General features: G+C 54.0%; 1 protein-coding gene across 8 annotated transcripts in view; it reads right to left on the bottom strand.

Annotated features, from left to right (window-relative positions):
* RGS3 (regulator of G protein signaling 3) overlaps positions 1 to 20,650 on the bottom strand; it is a 135,648-nt gene that overhangs the window by 78,183 nt on the left and 36,815 nt on the right. For 4 of the 8 annotated variants that reach the window (XR_005721004.1, XM_040239729.1, XM_040239736.1 and 1 more), the window contains exons 9-14: positions 15,949 to 16,030; positions 15,092 to 15,197; positions 13,266 to 13,617; positions 12,356 to 12,395; positions 6,452 to 6,648; positions 4,081 to 4,164 (exon numbers count right to left, since the gene is read on the bottom strand). Coding sequence is in view for 5 of the 8 variants with exons in the window: in XM_040239729.1 (XP_040095663.1) it covers positions 4,081 to 4,164; positions 6,452 to 6,648; positions 12,356 to 12,395; positions 13,266 to 13,617; positions 15,092 to 15,197; positions 15,949 to 16,030 (861 nt within the window). In the remaining 3 variants the exon portion in view is untranslated. Of the gene's footprint in view, positions 1 to 4,080; positions 4,165 to 6,451; positions 6,649 to 12,355; positions 12,396 to 13,265; positions 13,618 to 15,091; positions 15,198 to 15,948; positions 16,031 to 19,777; positions 20,519 to 20,650 lie in introns of those variants that run through there. The other 4 variants (XR_005721007.1, XR_005721009.1, XM_040239781.1 and 1 more) reach the window with 4 other exon arrangements.

The raw sequence follows: 20,650 nt of genomic DNA, 5'->3' as shown, positions 1-20,650 counted from the left end.
GCTCTCACCGTGTGGGGAGGCAGCCATGGGGGCTGCCAGGGGGCTCCCCACGCTTGCTCCAAGGACACTTCTGTTTTCCCAAAGGGTCAAGAGTTGAGGGCTTGTTTGGCTAGGAAATCCTTGCAACTTAAAGGATCACTAATCCCACATGGTCCTAACCAAGCTTCTTCCCAGCAATCTTACCTACAGCTGTCCCATCCCTGAATGTGAAAGAATCCAAGCTGGAACCCAGAGAGAGGGGCAATGGAGACAAGACCGTGAAGTTAAGGGAGGGGACGAACATGGGCCAGAGTTCAGAAGGATTTTAGGTGTTGGTTCCTGAGAAGAAGACGTCAGCATCCAAGCAGCAGAAAAGAGAAAGGCCCTGCACGAGGCGCACACGAGGCGAAGCCTCAGGCTCCCTTGACGACTCAGTGGGAATCTGGAAGTGGCCTCCGGACCCACCGGGGAGCTGGCAGGGGAGGGGTTAGAGGCGACAGTCTGTGAGGAGACTAAAAAGTAAAAAAAAAAAACCCAGTCTCAGCCCACGAGAGCCAGCTGGAGGGCACTTGGAAGAGCCACTAGCAAGGTGAGAAAAGACCCAAGCCACTGCTCTGGCCCAGATTCCCAGAGCTGAGAATGTGGTCTAGACAGGAAGTGATTAAGGCCTGAATGAAGAATTTCCCCAAAAGTCAGGTCAGGGAAAGGACAGAGCGGGCGCACAGTGGGAGGCAGCGCAGGGAGGCCAGCGTGCCCCTCTCCTACCTCCCCAGCAGCCCGCGAGGAGTCACGGCAGCCCAAGAGCAGTGACGGCCATCTCCACAGCCCAGTGACCGGCTCGCCTCCCACAACAGGCCGTGGGGGCTGCCAGGTGGCTCCCCACACTTGCTCCAAGGACACTTCTGTTTTCCAAAAGGGTCAAGAGTTGAGGGCTTGTTTGGTTAGGAAATCCTTGCAACTTAAAGGATCACTAATCCCACGTGGTCCTAACCAAGCTTCTTCCCAGCAATCTTACTTAAGGGCAGGTTGGCAGAAAAGATCTTGGTGCCTGAGTTAATGGTAAACTCAGTGAGTCAGCGTGTAAAGTTAGGGTGTGTCCCTGAGCCCCACGGAGCTCCTGGAACCTCCAATGCAGGGCCTGGCTCCACTGCAGATGCTCGATAACCAGGATTTGAATGTAGAAACAAGGCTGTGCCCACACGCTGCTTTGGTCTCAGGGCACATTAATCAAGTCTGTGACTTCTGGGAGCAGGTGTGACAAGGACAGTTCAGGATGTGGGGTTGGATCAGCTCATGGAGCATGCCCAGAGAAGAGAGGGGACAAAGAACCAAGGGGGAACATTCCAGGAGGTAAGATTTCTGTCGCGCACCAGGGAGAACTTGAGACAAATTAGCACTCTCTAGTAAGAAAACCACTGTCCAGAGGGACTGCCTCTGCAGACTCAAGAACAGGCTGGAAAACAATCAGCAGGAAAGTTCCAGGGAAGCAGTTAGAACGGACAACTCCTGTGGACCCAGCCTTTGCTGTGATTCTCCAAACTTATCCAAACTCCTCTTGAATTACTTTGTATTTTTGGCCCGAATAGCATGACAGGCTACCAAGATCCAAATATTTGCTTCCTATCATATTTCAAGAAAAAGGAGTGGATTATTTTTACTTGTCTTCAAATCTCTTCTTTCAATCTTCAGAAGGGGTCTCTTAGTTCTAGGCTCCAAATACCCACTGGATGAAGAACTCTTGGATAGACTGTTAACTATTATCAGACCCTGGCTTCAGCTTCTGTTTGTTAATTTGTTTTTAAACAAACACACCAGAGGCAGCATGGAATCCTGGAAAGCACTGCTGAGCCAGAGAGATCCCAAGTGCTAACTGTGGCTACATCTTTTTGGAGCCTTGAGACTCTTGCATGCATGCTAAGTCGCTTCGGTTGTGTCCAACACTTAATGACCCCATGGACTGTAGCCCACCAGGCTCCTCTGTCCATGGGATTCTCCAGGCAAGAATATTGGAGGGGGTTGCTGTGCCCTCCTCCAGGGGATCCTCCCAACCCAGGGATCGAATCCACATCTCTTATGTCTCCTGCTTTGGCAGCTGGGTTCTTTACCCCTAGTGCCACCATGGGAAGCCCATTGGGTGCCAGCTAATCTCACTGGAGGCTTAGTTTCATCTACTGATTGGAGTCAAATGTTCCTCTCTTCAGGAAGCTGCAAGAATTAATCAGGATCAGGATTTCCCTGGTGGTCCATTGTCTAAGACTCCATGCTCCCAATGTAAAGGGCCCAGGGTTTGATCCCTGCTCAGGGAACTAGATCCCTGTTCAGGGAACAAGCCACAACTAAAAGACCCTGAATGCCACAATGTAGACCCAGCACAGTCAGACTAACAATTAAATATTTCAGAAAAAAAAAAGAGTTAACCGGGATCAAGTATGGAATATGAAAGTGAAGTCGCTCAGTCGTGTCCGACTCTTTGCAACCCCATGAGCCTGGTAGGCTACAATCCATGGGGTTTTCCAGGCAAGAATACTGGAGTGGGTTGCCATTTCCTTCTCCAGGGGATCTTCCCAGCCCAGGGGTTGAACCCCGGTCTCCCGCATTGTAGGCAGATGCTTCACCATCTGAGCCACCAGGGACCCAGCATGGAAAATTCATACACAATAAGGCTATACAAGAAATGTTTAATGTTTGTGGGCTTAATGGTGAGTGAGTGAGGGAACAAAAGAGCACATTTGGACACACAGGTGTACTCCGGGGTGGCTGCCGCTTCTCACTGTCTTCTCCTGAGTCTTGTGAATTTGCAGCCACACCTCCGTTTCTGACCTTTGCTACCTGACTGAGCTCCACTACACACTTACTCACCAAGAACGGCTCCAAAGGACTTCCTGTTCTTAGAACTGAAATCCCCCTCAACAGATGAAGTTTTACTCCCATGGAGGCAATTCAGAAGCTATGCCAAGGTTCTTAAGAAAGTTCCGGAAAAGGAGGTCCAGAAATGTGGTAAGCGACACCAGTGTGGTGGAAATAAGCCTGCGGTCTCCCCAGGGAAACCCCCCTGAAAGAGACAATGCTCACTTGGAAAATATGAGTTCTGGTCTGCTTGTCGAACAAACAAAACAACAGCAGCCTGCTTTCTCTGCAGCTACACAAAATGTCCCAGAATGCTGAGGCTGAAACACCCTTCAAGATCAGCCGACCTCAGACCCTGCCATGGCTGCCTCAGACACACACACACACCCACCATTCAGATGGGAAGACTGAGGAAGAAGGAAGAAGTCTTAAGTGAGCCAGCAGCAAAACAGAGCTGGCTGTAATCTTTCTGCCTTCAAGTTTCCTGATCTTTCCACCACCCAAAGCTGCCTCTCAACTCAGCCAAACCACACTCCCAGCTCTGAATCAGGGCCTGATTGGCAACAAGCCCCCATTCTCTCTTCAAGGCTCTCAGGAAACCAGTCGGATCCCAGGGTTCCAACCTCTGTTCCCAAGTAGACTTAAACTCACGAAGACTGAGCCGGAACCTGGCCAACTCTGGGGACTGTGGAGGTGAGTGAAGTCCCCCCGTAAGAGACATGCCGGGGCCAGCTCCCAGGAAGAGCAGCATGGCCTCCACACCCAGGCCTCTGTGGGCCGAGCTAGAGCCATAGAGAGATCATAGACGTATCCCTCAAAAGAGGATTTGTGGTTTGGGTTAATACACACCCAGAGAACCCAAGTAATGGATGCGCTTCTAAAAATTCTCTTTGGCTAACAGCTTTAATCTTCTCACCCATGAAGTCATTCGTCACAGCTGGGGTGAACTGCCATCTCTTCTGCTCCTTAGAGGAAGCTGGGGTAAACAGTGGAATGTCATTAGGGGCTGGGAAAACCTTCTGACCGCCAAAGATCGACTATATAGCTTTGAGAGGCGGTCAGTGCCAGTCACTGGATGTATCTAAGAAAAAGTTGGGTAGCCATTTGGCAGAGGAGAGCACGGAAGATTTTTCAGGTCTTTCCTACCCTGACTGTACAATTCTGCATCTATCAAGAAGAGGGGAAATGTAGGGGCCTGGAAGATGGCTGGTGAAGCCCACCGGAAACCTCACCTGGGGAAGGAGAGTGTCTTACCTCGGCAGCCTTGTTTCGCCCCTCGTACAGCAGCAGCTCCTCCGACAACAGGAGGGTCCGGGCGGGGTTGCAGAGATCTAAAGGCTGTAAACAAAGGCAATCGTTCAAAGAGGCCTGGTGGAGAAGGTGGGTGGGGGCGAGGGGGAGGCAGCCTGCCAAAGCCAGCCGCAGGAGACTGCCAGCCCTGCCCCCACCCCCAAGAACCCACACGCCCCTCATACACAGACAGAAACAGAAAGACAGAGGCGCTCATCCTGGGCGGAACTGCCGCTGCGACCTTCCCCACCAGCCTTCACACACTTGCCGCAGGAAGTCGGACCACATGGCCGGGCCTCCCCGCCCGGCCCCCCCCCCCCCCAGCTCCCTGACTGCACTGAGCTCCCAGGCCCTCCCGGCCCCCACACTCCCTCCTCTCTCCTATTCATGCTGTCAGGCCCAGGCTCTCAGGTCACCTCTGGCAGTATCCTGAGAGCCTCAGGCCAGGTTTGGTCACTTGAGTGCCTTCAAAGGCCAGGTCAATCCCTGCTCCACATTCATTAACACACTTGAGTTCACTGACTCCTTCTCTGTTGTCAGTTCCCAGAGACCAAGTCTCACCCAAACGTCTCACCCTACTCCATGACCCTGCCCCATACCCACTGTGGAGCCCCACCTCCCACTCTTAGTGGGGAAAGAACCCTCCTGCCAGTCCAGGAAACATAAGAGATGCAGCTTCGATCCTTGGATTGGGCAGATTCCCTGGAGGAGGGCATGGCAACCCACTCCACTATTCTTGCCTGGAAACTCCCATGGACAGAGGAGCCTGGTGGGCTACCGTCCATAGAGTCACAGAGAGTCAGACACCTCTAAAGCGACTTAGCACGCACAGGAAAGCACACATAGGCGGTAAAACTAAAAAAAAGCAAGGAAACGATTATCACAAAGTCAGACTAGTGGGTACATCTCTGGGCGAGGAGGGTATTATAATCAGGAAGAGAGACACACGGCCTCTGGGGTGGTGGCAATGGTCTAGGCCTTTTTCTTAGCGGATATCTACTTTATAATTACCCATTAAACTGTCCATTTAAGTGTTATGCCATTTTTGGCTTATATATTTTACAACTCAAAAGTTTTTATGACTTTTTAAAACTAATTTTAATTTTTTGGTAAAAAATTTAGAATGAAAAATGGGCCCTGTGGATTCTAAGACCTTTGTGGTTACATCCCAAGAAAGAGGAGAGATGGAAAGAATGGCAAAGGGCAGACCCTGCCTATGGAGCTGTCTGGGGAGACGCACGTCACCTGCCAGAGATATGCAGCACGCATCCTAAAAAGTATGAATTCAAAGATCCACTGGCCAGTGACAGGCCCAGAAGGATGCCAGGGAGAGCAGAGAAGGCAGGCATGGTCAGAAATGAAGCTCTTGGGGCCATGCCTTCTCTAGGTTGCTGATGGGAGGATAAACCGAGAGTCTTTCTGGAAAGCAATTTGTCAAAATATGTATAAGAACCTTTAAGATGTTTATGACCAATGAACCAGTCATTTCACTTCTAGGAATCTCTCCCAAGGAAAATAATCTGAGAGGCAATTCACGCATGAGGATTTTCATCACAGTTATTTACAATAACAAGTGAGCAGACATAACACAAGTGTCTGAATACAAGAGAGGACTGGTTAAATAAATATGAAATATCCATGTGATAGTGTCCAACCACTACAAAACACAGACTCAAGGAATATTTAATGATGTAGGAAACGTTCATGCTGCAATTCTTGTTTAAAAAAAGGCAACAGAATAGAAAATGTACAATACAGTCTGGGGTTTTTAATATGACATGCACAGGAAAGATAGCTAAATACTCACATGGATTATATATGTGGGTGATAGAATAAATAAAGGCTTGGAAATGGAGACGAAGAGAAGGAAAACAAGAGAAAAATAGGAAAAGGGAAATCTAAACAGTCTCAGGCCACCAGCTAGTACTGGCCAGACGTGTTTGCTAAGACCAAGGAGACCAGACAAGATGCCAGGCCTCGAGGCTCGCTCACTTGGTCGCCTCCAAACAACAAAGCGCTGGAGGAGCCAGGAACCGAGGCCTTGGTTCACAGGCCCTGCGAAATACAACAGGCAACTGCAGCGTGCCTGCAGTGTGCCCAGGGAAAGGGGAGTGGGAGGGGGACCCCCTTGATGTCGAGCCTTCCTGCCTCCGCTCTCCTTTCCCTCCTCCAAGCCTCTGCTCCCTTCGTATCACCCCCAGCATCCCGAGCCCCGAAGCTTTTTGGCTTTCCCCCAGTTCTAGAACGAGACACCATCTCTGAGTCCCAGAGCGAAGGGCCCTCTCTCTCTCTCACCTCCCCCAGAGGGAGCCCTGGGGGTCGGCCATGAGCTCACCTGGACGAAGACAGGGAACACCAGGACCTTGGGGGCCAGGGTGACGTAGGTGCCATAGCTTGAGTGCGGGGTGTGCGGCCTCCTGACGGGGCAGTTCTGGTAGTTCCCGCGGCCCTGCATGGTCTGCACCGTCTTCATCAGCCGACACTTCTTCCCCAGGCCCGTGTAAGACTTCCCTTTACTGGGACTCCCTGATTCTGTGCAACAGAGATGGGGGCGCACTGTGAGGCATTTCCATCTCCCACCACCCACGGCAAAGGCATCGCCTCTGCAGAAACAGGGCACACAGTCTCAGTCCATGGGTTGCCATTCCCAACGGCATCTACCCTGAGCCCGGCCCTGAGCAAGGTGCTGAGAAGATGGGGAGACCTCAGAAGCAAGTCTCTCTCACTCTGGGAGGGATACTGACATGCAAACCTCCACCTCCAGGGCGAGGACAGGGCAGGGAACTGCCAGCTATGATAAAGGTGGCCCAGGACCTGAATCAGGCCTATGGGTTTGGCCTCATACTTTTAGAAATCAGAAAGTCTCTCAGATTTGAAAAATCAGAAGATCTGACCTCACCAGGCCCACAGACCCACATCAAGCCATCAGTCAGCTGGAGCACTCCAGGTGGCAGAGCACGTGTGCTCCCTCTGGCCTGCATCCCTGCCCTGGGCACACCCAGCACCACTGACTCCCAGGTCCCTCAAACAAAGAGAGTGGATGTCCTGTCTCCGCAGTGATAGCAGAGACAGTGGGCTTTCCTAGGACATGTGGGGGGTCGGCCCTCAACTAGCCAAGGGAGCTGGAGCAGCCTGGTCTTCTGAGTCAGTCTGGGATAAGGGGTGGCACTGAAGCTCCAGTTACCGGGGAAGCCCACCAGCTCTGAGCCAGAGAAGAAAAGAAAGAAAAGAAGGGGCTTCCCTGGTGGCTCAGATGGTAAAAAATCTGCCTGCAATGCAGGAGACCTGGGTTTGATCCCTGGGTGGGGAAGATCCCCTGGAGATGGGAATGGCTGCCCACTTCAGTATTCTTGCTGGGAGAATTTCGTGGACAGAGGAGCCTGGTGGGCTACAGTCCATGGTGTCGCAAAGAGTCAGACACGACCGAGCCAGAGGGCTGCACCCAAACCTCACTTCTCTGCTCCCCGCTTGGTAACCACCAGCAACTCACTTCCCTGCTCAGACTCTTGGTTTCCTCACTGCAGCTACAGCACCAAGTTCATGGGCCGGCCATGAGAACTAAAGGAGGTGCTCCAAGGGAAGGCCCTAGAACAACGCCTGGGGCCTGGTAACAGTGCCCTGAAAGTAAGCTGCTAACTCATTGTGGTTCTTGTTGTGATTCCTCCACTCAGAAAAGGAAGTTGATCAGGTGCTCCAGGGACACTGGGAAGCCTCAGCTTCATCACAGACAGGAAGTACTCCCTGGCTTGGCCATCAGAAATTATGCTCATCAGAAAAGAGAGAAGAGAGGAGCAACGAGAGAAAGAGAATGAACCGAACCCAGGGAAGAGAACAGAGGGCTGCAGGGAGTCCCTCTATAAGGGAACACTGCAGGACACACGCCTGCCACTGGACAAGGAGTGGCACACAGGTCTCTATCGTGTCTCATTCAATGGGCAGAGGTGCACAACACGGAGTACCTAAAAAGTCAGGAATTCTTGGACATAAGCAAGTAGGAGACAAACTCCAGGGTATTCAAGCTCCACACACACCTGAGCCCCTTCCAAGAGTCCCTGCTGCCAGGCGGGCAACTGACCAGCCCTTCCTGATCTGCTTGCCTAGCCCACTAGGTCTCCTTCCGCCACCCCCAATCCTGGCAGCTAGGGAGTGAACAGGTGACCTGACCCCAGCTATATTCAGGGAAGCTCCCCACCAACGCGCCGCAGTCCAGAGCCTCAGAGGAAAAACCAACTCAGAAGGTTTCACCCTTGCTTCCTCCACCCACCCCCCCACCCCTTCTCACAGAGAAAGGTGAGAAAAACAAGTCATCCCTCCCACTGCCCACACACACAAGTGACCACCCATTGCAGCAGTATCTTGGGGCAGCGCTCAAACTATAATAACCTAAACCACTTCCTGCCTCTTCAAGGAGTCACTTAGAGGAGAAAGAGCATGAGCCAGGATGGGGGTGGGGGCCAGATGCACGGCGAGACACTTTCGCAGCTCCTCATCTGCTCTGACCCTGGACGTCAGCCCCAGAGGGCCCTGTGCTGGCAGCCTCTGCTGAAAGAACCCATCCCGGCCCTCAAGCTCTGCACTGGGTTTAAGTTGGACCAGACACCTGAACTGGAGCACTGGCCTCCTCGGAGACGGGCTGTGCAACTCTGAACACGCTCCATCGCCCTCTTAGCCAGAGTGTTCTCCTCCATGAAGTAGCGATAACGCAGACAGCTACCTTGCTGACCCAGGGCAGGCGGGGGCTCCCACAAGAGACTTGATGAGCAAGGGTTTGGTGAATGGTACCAGAGTCTGAGGGCACGAATATTATAAACCCAAGTCGATGAACAATCTACTCATCAAGGCTGGCATTAAGACAAGGATGCTGGGCCACCAAACCGTACCATGAAGGGGGATCCCAGGGTCAGTCTGGAACTAGTCTAATCTGATAACAACCAAGACTAGACCAGACAAGGTGAAACTACACAGCACAAGGCAAAACAGACCCAACTTAGACGGGTTGAGGAGAAGGCAATGGCAACCCACTCCAGTACTCTTGCCTGAAAAATCCCATGGGCGGAGGAGCCTAGTAGACTACAGTCCATGGGGTCGCTAAGAATCGGACACAACTGAGAGACTTCACTTTCACTTTTCACTTTTATGTATTGGAGAAGGAAATGGCAACACACTCCAGTGTTCTTGCCTGGAGAATCCCAGGGACGGGGGAGCCTGGTGGGCTGCCGTCTATGGGGTTGCACAGAGTCAGACACGACTGAAGCGACTTAGCAGCAGCAGCAGCAGATGGGTTGGGTTTGCTAATGCCAAAATCTGGGTCCTGTGTCCCCTGGTCTGACCTTTAAAGGCATCCACTTCTTTCCTTCCCAAGCCCAGCTGCACAGGGCATTGTAGAATCTTCGCCTTGGGCCTAGAAAGTCATGAGTAAGCCACTTGACACACACCCCTGCCTTCGGGAGGGAAGCAGTCCCATTTTATAGACAAGGCAACTGAGGCCTGGAGTGACTGGAGGACTTGCCTAAGGTCATCTGAACAGTAACTGGTACAAGGTGGGATCACCCTAACCTGTGTGGTATGTCTTTGTGTCCCCTGTCCACACACCCTGGATAATGTACAGCAAGTGGGCTTGATTCTTCAAAACTGATTTTTGAAGTATCTGTTTTAAAGAAACAGTCCAAGTTGTAACCCAGCTACTGAGCTTCATGAAGGCAAACTCCTTAACTTTCCCACCTGCTGCCACTTATACCCTCTGGTCCAAACCCCGATCCACCCCTTCAACACCTGCTTCACTGACCAAGCACAGTAATCACTCAGCTTCTGAGGAGAGCCCTGGTAGTCATTCCACCCCAGCAGCAGAGAATCTGAGCTGGGCCACCTTCACAGAAGTGAAGTCGCTCAGTCGTGTCCGACTCTTTGCGACCCCATGGACGGTAGCCTAACAAGCTCCTTCGTCCATAGGATTTTCCAGGCAAGAGTACTGGAGTGGGTTGCCATTTCCTTCTCCAGGAGATCTTCCCAACCCAGGGATCGAACCCGGGTCTCCCATATTGTGGGCAGACGCTTTACCGTCTGAGCCACCAGGGAACTGTGTCCACCTTCACAGGGCAGGGGACAATGCCGGGGCATCAGTGGGTTGGGAGAAAATGCCAATGACAAGTGGGCAGGCACCCCAGGCCCCGGAAGGGCACCAGACCCCATTCAACTCAGGTTGGCTCAACCCACTCTCCTGAGAGGAGACCAGGAGGCCAGGCAGCCTGGCCAGAGGAGGGGACAGGAGCCGGCACACTGGTGACAGACAGCCTTGGCCTCTGGAGAGCCCTAAGTGCATTTAAGGGAAGATCTGTGCCCTGAATTCCACCCCTTCCTCGGAACCTGAGGACCAGGAGCCAGGAACGCTCAATCCCTGGTAAGGAGAAAAAAACGTCCTTGAATCCCCAAATAATTATTCTCATAAAGAATAAATGAAGTCAAGTCAAGTTCTTAATATAATGCATTCAAAAGTTACCATTGTTATTAACAGCATCATCATTTCCTCACTTGTCCCTCTCCCATGGCCTGCATGACTGTGCCCGTCTTGGTTTGCTAAGCACGGTACTGTCAGAGGGGAACCGAAACCTGGATAGGAGTTGGGAGGACACCAGGAGGCATCTCTCGAGAAGGATTCACACCTGCCCGCCTCTGGGGACACACCTATCTAACTCCCTTCCCCCCTGAGCAGCCTGCAAACCCTCAGTGGCAACCAAAGTCACTTCCCTTCAGTTGGTCACTCAATTAAAATTCTGTTGAGTACCTGCTGTTTGTCAGACCCTAGGACCAGCACCAGACAGACGGAGAGGAGCAGGCCTAGGCCCTGCCCTTAATGGGGTCACCATTTAGCAGTGATGTCTCCTCCTTAACCTAATGCACTGACTAAAAGCTTTCTTTAAAACTCAGTGTTGAAACATTACCAGACTTCTCTCCGGAAGGAACACAGATTCACTTCCAACCAATCAAGCCCAAACACCCAAATGCCCCACCTGGAGAGAATGAAGATGCCTTCCATTCTTAACCCTGAGCCTAGTGGCAGCCCTTTCCCCACAAAAGACACCTTCTCTCAGCAAGCATCTTCGTGCTACTGACAGAGGGGCCTGGGAGGGAGCAGGTCAGCAAGTGGCTGGGAAAAGGCCATTCTCAAGGCAGGAGGTCCTTTGAGGTCCTGTGGGCTCTGAAGGAAGGGCTCAAGGAAATCAGGGTCAGTACCATGGACCACCAGCCAAGGCTGATCTCAGCCTTCCAGATCCCATCTGGCCTTCAGCCAGTGCAGAAAAGACCTAAAAGAATACCCAGCCCACTCCAGCATCAACTCTGACACCTCCGGCCTCCTGGGAGAAGGTGCTGGTTTTGAGACCAGCTTCTCTCACTGGCCCTTAAAAACTAAGGCCAGCATTTTCTGAACAATAGAGAAAAATCCATTCAAACAGCAGAGATGTTTGTGCACTTCAAAGACAACTATCTTCTGTGTAGCATCACTCAGTAAACAGGCTGCTACTCAAAACCATTATCTCCCGCATCCCTTCTGACAACCCTCTAAAGTGGGAATTATCAGCCCTGTTTTATAGATAAAGAAACAGAGGTTCAGTGCGGGGTCATCTGTTGTTTAAACTCATACAACTCCAATCTGAGACCTCCCAGCTCTGAATTCCATGCCTCTTTCCTGTGCCAGCCTGACCACGGTGCCTACAGCACCTTACACTTAGTAACATTGGTTGAGGGGCTTCCCTGGTGGCTCAATAGTAAAGAATCTGCCTGCAAAGCAGGAGATGCAGGAGACCCAGGTTCAATCCCTGGGTCGGGAAGATCCCCTGGAGGAAGGCATGGCAACCCACTCCAGTATTCTTGCCCGCAGAATCCCACGGACAGAGGAGCCTGGTGAGCTTCAGTCCATGGGGTCACAAAGAGTCAGACTGAAGCGACCAAGCACACGCACGTACTACGCCGGGTGAATCTCAGCTGAGTGCCTGAGTTCTGAACACCGTCTCCTAGGCTGCTCTGAAAAGACGCCCTCACCTCCTTCTCAGTTCAGGATCCGAGGAGGAAAGACAGTGGCTCAGTGAGGGAGGAGAGGTCCCAAGAGGAGACCGTCTGTGTCAGTGTGCTGGGCAGGGGGGGTCCTGACTCTGTTGGGAAGGCCTCCCAGCCAGAGGAGGAGGCAGCTGACCTCGCCATCTCTCTGGGGCTCGGAGGGCAGGGCAGCAGAGGACAGACTCACCTTCGGGGATGGCGTCCTCCTGGTACACAGGCCGCAGCAGCTGCAACGGAAAGACAGAGAACCCTTCAGCCCAGCCACGGGGCAGACAACCAGGCAGGCTGCTCAGCCCTGGCCTGAGGATAGCAGCGAAGCCCCTCAGGGCATGAGGGCAAGACTGCCATCCTGCTAAGGAACCAAGCGAGGGCATGTAGGGAACACAGGCTCTAGAATCCTCCAGAATGTTTGAGTATAGTGAGGCTTTAGCTGTCATCGAGTTTAACCCCTTGGCTGGATCCCCATTTCCTTGATGGCAACTTGTTCCAAAGCATGTGCTCTGGAACACCGGCCCCAGGGATCTAACAACTCTGCCACAAAGGGGGACGCCATCAGGGGAGTTTGGGAACCACTCGGGCAAACAAGGGTGAACCACCTTCTTCCCTGCAGATGCCCTCAGAGCTTCAAACAGGGGAACACGCACTAGGAATCTGCTCCAAGAGGAAGAGAGCAGGAGGTATTTCTCAAGCTTACTTGACCTCAGGACACATTTTACCCAGAGTATCTCAGGGGAATACACACACACCACCACCCCACCGCACCATCTTGAGGTTCCCTCGACAGGTGCTCACCGCCCACCACGTGGTCCGTTCTGCTATGGAAAAGCGCCATCTGGCAGAAGGTGCTTCCTTCTTTTGTGGTGAAATCTTCCACCCCATGACATCCCCTGGTCCTGGATCTGTACCCTGAGACCACAAAGACCCAGCTGCTCTCTATGCCCAGGACAGCCTGACAGGATGGCCCTATGGAGTGACCGCTTACCCCGCATCTCTGCTCCCTATGCTGAGCCCCTGGGAGGCTCCTCCCAACACAGCTGAGTCTTCCCTCTTCACTCAGGGACCCCAGCCCTTCACCTTCCCGGAACGGCAGTCCATACCTGGCTCCCGGGGTTCAGCGGGGCCAGGATGATGTAGTTGGGGTCGGTGGGGGCCGTGGCGCGGGACAGCGCGGGCAGGGTGTGCTGGCTCCCACGCTTGGTCAGCTCAGTGTAGCGCTCCCAGCCGCCGAGCAGCAGCCCATCCGAGCTGTCACACACCAGGTGGCAGCTGTGGCGCTGCTCCGGCCGGACCTGGGCCCCGTGGGTGCAGTTCTTCTCCCGCTTATTGGGGGGTGACAGGAGGTCGAGGGTCGACTTGCAGGAGGCCCGTCGCAGGACCCCTCCATCTGGCCCTGGCTTGACCTGGGGGACCATGCGCCATACAAGCAGGACAATCTCGCTGGGGCAGCTCCTGGAAGTGGCGGGGAGAGGGGATCACAAAGAGACGTTGAGTCTGCTGCTGCTGCTGCTAAGTCACTTCAGTCGGGTCCAACTCTGTGCAACCTATAGACAGCAGCCCACCAGGCTCCTCCATCCCTGGGATTCTCCAGGCAAGAACGCTGGAGTGGGCTGCCATTTCCTTCTCCAATGCATGTGTGCATGCTGAGTCGCTTCAGTCGTGACCAACTCTGTGCGACCCCATGGACAGCAGCCCACCAGGCTCCTCTGCCCACAGGATTCTCCAGGCAAAAATACTGGAGTGGGTTGCCATTTCCTTCTCCGGAAGTTGAGTCTGGGGGAGACCAAAGTCAGGCAGGGTAGGGGCCTGCGGGGGCAGAAAGTAAGAGAGGGGAAGGGGACAGGGGCAGCCCCCAGTGCTAGAACAGGAAAGGATGCAGAGGCCAGCTAAAGCAGAGACAGCAAAGGGGTCCCTGAGGTCAATTCGAGTTGACTGGCAGGGGCTGGGAAGGGCATTGGTAATAAAGAAAGAAGACCAGATTCAACTAGTGATGTTCCTCCTGAACAGAAAGTACAAGCAAGCAAGCCACCTGTGTAAACCCCTCACCTAGTCATTCTAGAAGCAAACCTAAAATGGGGCTGTAACTCAGAGGGTCAAAATTGAGGGGTCCCATACATTTTAGGGACTTCCCTGGTGGCTCAGACGGTAAAGCGTCTGTCTACAGTGCAGGAGACCCAGGTTCGAGCCCTGGGTTGGGAAGATCCCCTGGAGAAGGAAATGGCAACCCACTCCAGTACTATTGCCTGGAAAATCCCATGGACAGAGGAGCCTGGTAGGCGACAGTCTACGGGGTCGCAAAGAGTCGGATACGACTGAGCGACTTCACTTCACGTCACTTTATACATTTTAAGTCTTCCCTGGTGTCAGATGGTAAAGACTCTGCCTACAATGCGGGAGACCTGAGTTTGATCCCTGGGTGGAGAAGATCCCCTGGGGAAGGAAATGGCAACCCATTCTAGTATTCTTGCCTGGAGAATCCCATGGACTGGCAGGCTACAGTCCACAGGGTCGCGCAGAGTCGGACACGACTGACCCACTAACACTATGTACCAGGATACTTTTTAAAGAATAACTGTTTAATTATACAACTGAAAAACTCTGCAACATCTACCCAGCCTAGAAAACAGAAGGCTTAGCTCTGAGGTAGCAGAACTAATGAGCTCAAGGAGAAAGCGACCCCCCTGGAGCCACGCCATGAACCACAGGGTGTGTCTGAGAGCTTCTTCCCCCACTTTTTGCTCTGGGATTCAAATTCACTTGGAGCCTGAACCTTCCAGTTTCAGGCCAAGTAACTGATTTCCTGAGGAACAAAGCAAATGGCTCGCAGATGTGAAGGAGGGACAGGCCAGGCGTGTGCCCAGGGCTGGGGAGGGGAGGGGAGGTGCGAGGCAGCCCCGAGCCCCAGGCCCCCCGCCGCCCTGGTCACCGGATCTCGTGAGCCAGCTCCACGCATTTCCAGTGCTCCACGGGCCTCTCGTTCAGCCGCAGCACCGTGTCCAGCTGCTGCAGCCCTGCCCGCTCCGCCGGGCCCCCTGCAGGGACAAAGAAAACTCCTGGAGCCCACAACCCCCTCAGAGGACCTGGGGGTCCTTTGCCTCCACAGTGACCTTGGACAAGGACTGCCCCCCTCTGTTGCTTCATCTGTGAATGAGGGCCTGACCTTGGAGGTGCTCAGGAAGGATCTTGAAGGAGGCTCCCCTTTGCCTTCATTTCCTCCCTGCCTGCAGACCCAGTATTGGCTGACCTCTCTGCTGCCAACCTCCCCACCAGGCCCCCTCCCTCCCCAAGAGCTCCTACCCTTCAAGAACCCTTCCTTGCTGCCAGGGTCAAGGCAAGGGGGGCCCCCAGATTGCCACATCCCAGCTTCTCCTCTTAGGATGCTCACTCTGTGACTAGGAGAAATCTTTTCTTTGTGAAAAGTAGAGAGGGAATGACTATTTTAAAGGGCTCATCAGGCTGGACTAGGATAAAATACTGATTCCAAATCAAGTTCATAAACAATTCTCATTTCCCCATGCAGCCATTGCTGAAAATATAGGTTTAGTTCCTGTTTGAAATGACTGGGAAACAAAATATAAAAGCCTATCTTCACTTTGATTAAAAACAAAACAAAAAGAGTAGGTGTATTTTCATAGACCTCACTTTCAACTATGGTCATTTAAAAATATTATTCTTTTCATTTTGAAAGGCCAGGACTCTTCAGTCTGGGTTGGGGCTCCCCTTTCAGTTCCAACATCTTGTTTGCTAAGCCTGGGGCCACCATCACCCAAGATGCTCACTCACCGGAATCCACGGCCTGGACTCGGACCGGAGAGTCGCAGCAGATGGTGAAGCCAAAGCCGTCCTTCCCCCGTGGGATGGTGATCTAGGACACAGCCCTGCCCAGTTAATCCCAGAAGCCGGGAGGCTGCGCCTCTGCTCCAAGGTCGGGAAGCCCACGGGCCCCACCCCAGAGCCACCTTCCTCTCCAAGGTTTCTGGAGCCAAGAAGGAGGCTGGCCGGCCCCTCGCCAGCCCTATCTCGGCCCAGGCGTCTCGAGCACTGGGTTGTGGGCCAAGTAGGAAGGTTGGGAGCTCAGGAGGTAAGCCAGGCCCAGGACCGACAGAGCCCCAGGAGGGTGCATCTCACCATCTTCAGCCCCGGCACACATGTGGCCTAGCCCTTTACCTGAGGGCCCTCCATACTGCCTGGCTCCACTTCGCCTGAGCCCCACCGCTTGCTCGGTCCTTTCCTCCCTCCTTCAGCGCCTCATGAAGCATCGGCCCAGGGCTGGCCCTGCACTGAAGGCCCAGAGACAAAGCTGAGCTGCCTGCTGCCCTCCCAGAGCACAGTGGAGGGAAGACAGGGATGCACATGCTCACTCTCAGGCCAAGGGGCAGGGGACACATCTTGGGAGGGTCTCAGGGCCATCTACCGTCAGGGCTTCCAGGTACCCAGTAAGGGCTCCCAGGCGAGGGGGCAAGTGAGGGCACAGTCCCGGCTGAACCTGAACTAGCCGGTGACCTTCCTGTGCCTGCTGCGGCCTGTGTGCATGGCAGGTCCACAGCCCTCCCCTCAGGAGTTCCCTGAGAGGTCCCTGCCATCTGCATGCTCCTTTCAAAGCAACAGGCAATTCCTGGTCTTATGCAGCTCTCTCCAAAGCAAAGTGGGACGTGATAAACATTAGAGCAAAAGGCGAGGAGGGTGCTAGGAAGACTCCTCTGTGCTTTGACTTTAGAAGACAGACTTGGTACATGGCAGGAGCCAGCCAGCACTCTGTTCATGCGGATGGCGCAGCAGTGTCCCACCAGCAGCGGTCCGCTGGTTTAGTTTAGTGTGGCCTTGCTGTGGGCCCTCTCTGCACACCCCAGTTAGGCTTTGTGGGGAGTGCAGAAGGCCTAGCCCCTGCTGATTCCAAGAGCGATTCCTGGCTGCTCAGAGCAGGGCTATGAGAGCCACAGACTAAGGCAGTTGAAGTCAGAAAAGGGGTCTGGCTCCTGGGCGTGGAATGGACCCTGGTGCAGCACAGGGCAAGGGCACCCCTACCCTCACCCCAGGCAGGCGGAGGAGGAAGCCAGCTCAGCAGCCGTGGAGGAGCTCAAGGGTCAGGGCCTTGTGAGAAGACTTCCATCTCCTTCCTTTAAGGGCTGCCTCTTCCAGACTGGGTGCCTGGCATTCACCTGCCAGTTGACCTCAAGGCCAGGCACGGGAAAGGGGAAGGCCAGGGAGCCTGGGGTGGCCAAGGCACTTGGATGCTGTCAGGAGGCCCCTGAGGCTCTGCTTCCCACCAGCCCTGGGCCTGGATTCAAAGCAAGTTTGTAAAACAGGAAATCTGACAGACAAGGGGAAGGGTGGTGGGGGGGGGGGCAGGAAAATACCCCGTTCCCATAAGAATTCTGGGAAAACACACAGCTAAGGCAGGAAGAGAAAAAAATGGAAAGAAAGAAAGAAAAACAAACTCTGGAGTGAGTGCGGAAAGCCCAGGCTGAAGCCAAGGGACGACGGCAGGAGACCAGTCCACTCCAGGTGACTGGCGGGGACTTTAAGGGCCTTAGGGTGACCCTCAACCAGGCCGAAGCTGGGATGCCAGCACTTTCCCCATCACCCCGGCGAGGGCCATGGCCCTTCCTGCTGGGGGCACGGCTCTGGAAAACAGCTCCCAGTGCCCATTGTTGACAGTCTGGGGACAGGCCTCCAGGGCTGAATCTGGAGAACAGGAGGGTGTGCCAACAAAGCAGCCTGCTCCCCATATCCAGGCAGGACTGTGGACAGGAGACACCTCTGCCTTTCTCGGCACCAGCCTGAGCAGAGCTAGTCCAGATAACAGTCCAGGCCAGCTGGGAAGAGGGGAAGAAGAGAGAGTGTGTGCTCGGTGCGAGGGGTGGGATTGCGAGAAGGAAGCAGGATCATGCTCTGTCCGTCGTGACCACCAACCTCGTTGATAGTCTCCAGATAACATGATCATCACTGCAGCCCTGATGCAGGGCTAGTTTTAGTGTGCCCATTTTACAGAGAAGAAAACCAAGGTCTAAAGCAAATGAAGCTCTCAGGGTCAGGAGGCAAGGGGAGCAGCCCTGCCCTAGCTCTGGGATCTCAGCAACTCATAGCAGAGGCCATCCTTCCGGGGTGGGTCTTGCTGTTTCCTGTCCAGAGCAGGAATTGCTACTGCTCCCAGATATCTCCCATGCCAGCACCTCCGTTCTACCCTCCTGCCTGGTTTCAGACCTTCTATCATGGAGGGTCATAGATTTCAACCCCAATCCCCAAATGCCACATTTATTGAACACCCCGCACCGGGCACTTCACACACATTCCATTTACTCTCACAGGCATCATCACATCATCATCCTATTTCATTGACAGGAAGACTGAGGCTCAGGGAGGTAAACATCATGCACAAGAGCCAGAGCTCCAAAAGGCCAGAACTGGATGAGAGCCTGGGTCTGGCACAAAGCTAGTGCCCTGAACCCTGTACCACATTCTCACAGAGGATCCATTTGGAACTTCAGTCTCGGAGCCCTGGGCACAGACCCGGGGCACTCATGTCTGACCCTACTCTGACTGCCAGCGAGCCCCGGTCCTCAGACCCGTGGTCCCACATGACCAAGGACTTCTCAGCCTCCCAGCCAGTGCCCCCTCTGCCTCACCACCCCGCCACCCAGTTGCCAGTGTCGCCAGGGCTGCTCCGCAGGCTCTGGAGGGTGAGAGGGCCCTGAGAGCTGGGGACTGCAGAGAGAACACACATGTCCTGCCTGAGGTGCAGGAGGCCCCCTCTGAGCATCTCCCCAGACCTAAGCCTGCCTGTTTGAAAGAGTTCATGATCCAGATTCCAGTCTGTTCATTAAAACACAGAGGGACGTTGTATACTAAAGAGTCATCCCAGAGTCCCATCAGCTTGGATAGTCCCAAAATCTGGACATCCCTTGCCTTCACCCTGCCTATACCGTGCCTTTTTTATAAGAAAAAAATGTCCCTCACGTTTCCAGAAGAGTCCTGGGGGCTGAGGGATCATCCTTCCACGCTGCCCCCCATCCTAACAGTGGAGCCTCAGAGGCCAACGCTCTCAGTGAAGCTGAGCTCTGGACCCACCTCAAGGCATCACAGCTACCGGGGAGGAGAAACATGTGTGCATACAGACACATAGACACAGCCTATCTCACACACAAGCGCACACCAACACATGCTAAAACACAGCTGCACATACACGACACAAGACAGGCGCTGCTGCCCCATCAGAAGTAGGAAAAGTTAGCAAAAAAAAAACACGAATCCAGTTGCTCAGCCACCTAGCCACTTCCAGTCTTGGGCTGGAGATGCTCTTTGTAACGCACACTCCTCCCAAGTAAAAATGACAGAAAATCAACTAGACTGTCTCAGCTCAGACACCACCCTGCCAGTGGTTAGGATGGCACAGGGCTGGCCTCTGCTGCCCCTAGGGAGGGGCGGCAGGTACAGGCTACCTGGGGTCCAGTTCCTGCCTCTGTCCTCCCCCCAGATCACAATGAACCTGTGAGGGGCAGGAGGAGGGAAGGAAGGCCCTGCGGGGAGAGAAGCCCTTCTCGGTGAGCCCCCATCCCTGACCCCTAAAGACACCCCGTGGACCGCTCCCCCCGCCCAGGGGCCAAGTACCCACCTGGCGGTAGCGGCGCTCCGAACACACCTTGCAGAGCCCATTGAAGCGGTTCATGACTGCGGGTCCTGCCTCAGCCGCCGCCCCATGAAAACCTGGCTCTCCCCACGGCAGTGGGAGCCCGCACTGCGCCCCGTCAGCCTGGCATGACCGCCCTGGGAAGCCCGCCCCGCAGAAGAATGGCAGGAAATCACCTCTCACCTCCCCAGGCCCTGTCTGTGCTGTGTGCCTCTGCACGATAAGCCCGAAGGCTTCCTGAAACCTCCGAATGACAAGGAAGAGGGAGAGTTTTATATTAAAATTCCTGTCAACTAGTTAGTATTCCCCAGGCCCTGGCGGGGAGAGGGCGCCTTTGTTCTGGCTGCATTCTCCGCCATGGGCCACTTTGTGATACCAGTGTTCTCACAAACACCCCTGGCTGGAGGAGAACCCAGGCAGAAAACACAGCCCACTCTGTAACAACACCGCCACCCCCTGCAAATCCCAGGGTCCTCAACAGCAAACACAGGTAACTAACTCAGCCTAAGGACTTAAGGATGCTTGGGATGGGGTGGGGTAGGGTGGGGGTTGCACCCACAGACTTTCCATGTCAAGACAGGGAATACAAAACATTTGGAGTCTGCCTGCCACCCAGAAGGCACTTAAAGGTCAGTTTTCTCATCCATGTACATGGGCTGCTTTAAGGAGCTGATGAGAAAGCATCAGTCGGTCAGTCATGTCCAACTCTTCAGCGACCCCATAGACTGTAGTGCGCCAGGAGCGGGTTGCTATTTGATGACAGACCATAAAGTCAAGTCAGGAAGGATATCCAGTCACTAGATAATCCAGCCTCCTCCCTTTACTGGTGAAGAAGTGGGGGCCTGGAGCCGTTGAGAT

This window comes from Oryx dammah, unplaced genomic scaffold, assembly GCF_014754425.2.
Source record: "Oryx dammah isolate SB20612 unplaced genomic scaffold, SCBI_Odam_1.1 HiC_scaffold_1, whole genome shotgun sequence".
Lineage (NCBI taxonomy): Eukaryota > Metazoa > Chordata > Mammalia > Artiodactyla > Bovidae > Oryx > Oryx dammah.
The sequence above is the reverse complement of the archived record's forward strand: the minus strand, read 5'-3'. Positions and strand labels throughout refer to the sequence as shown.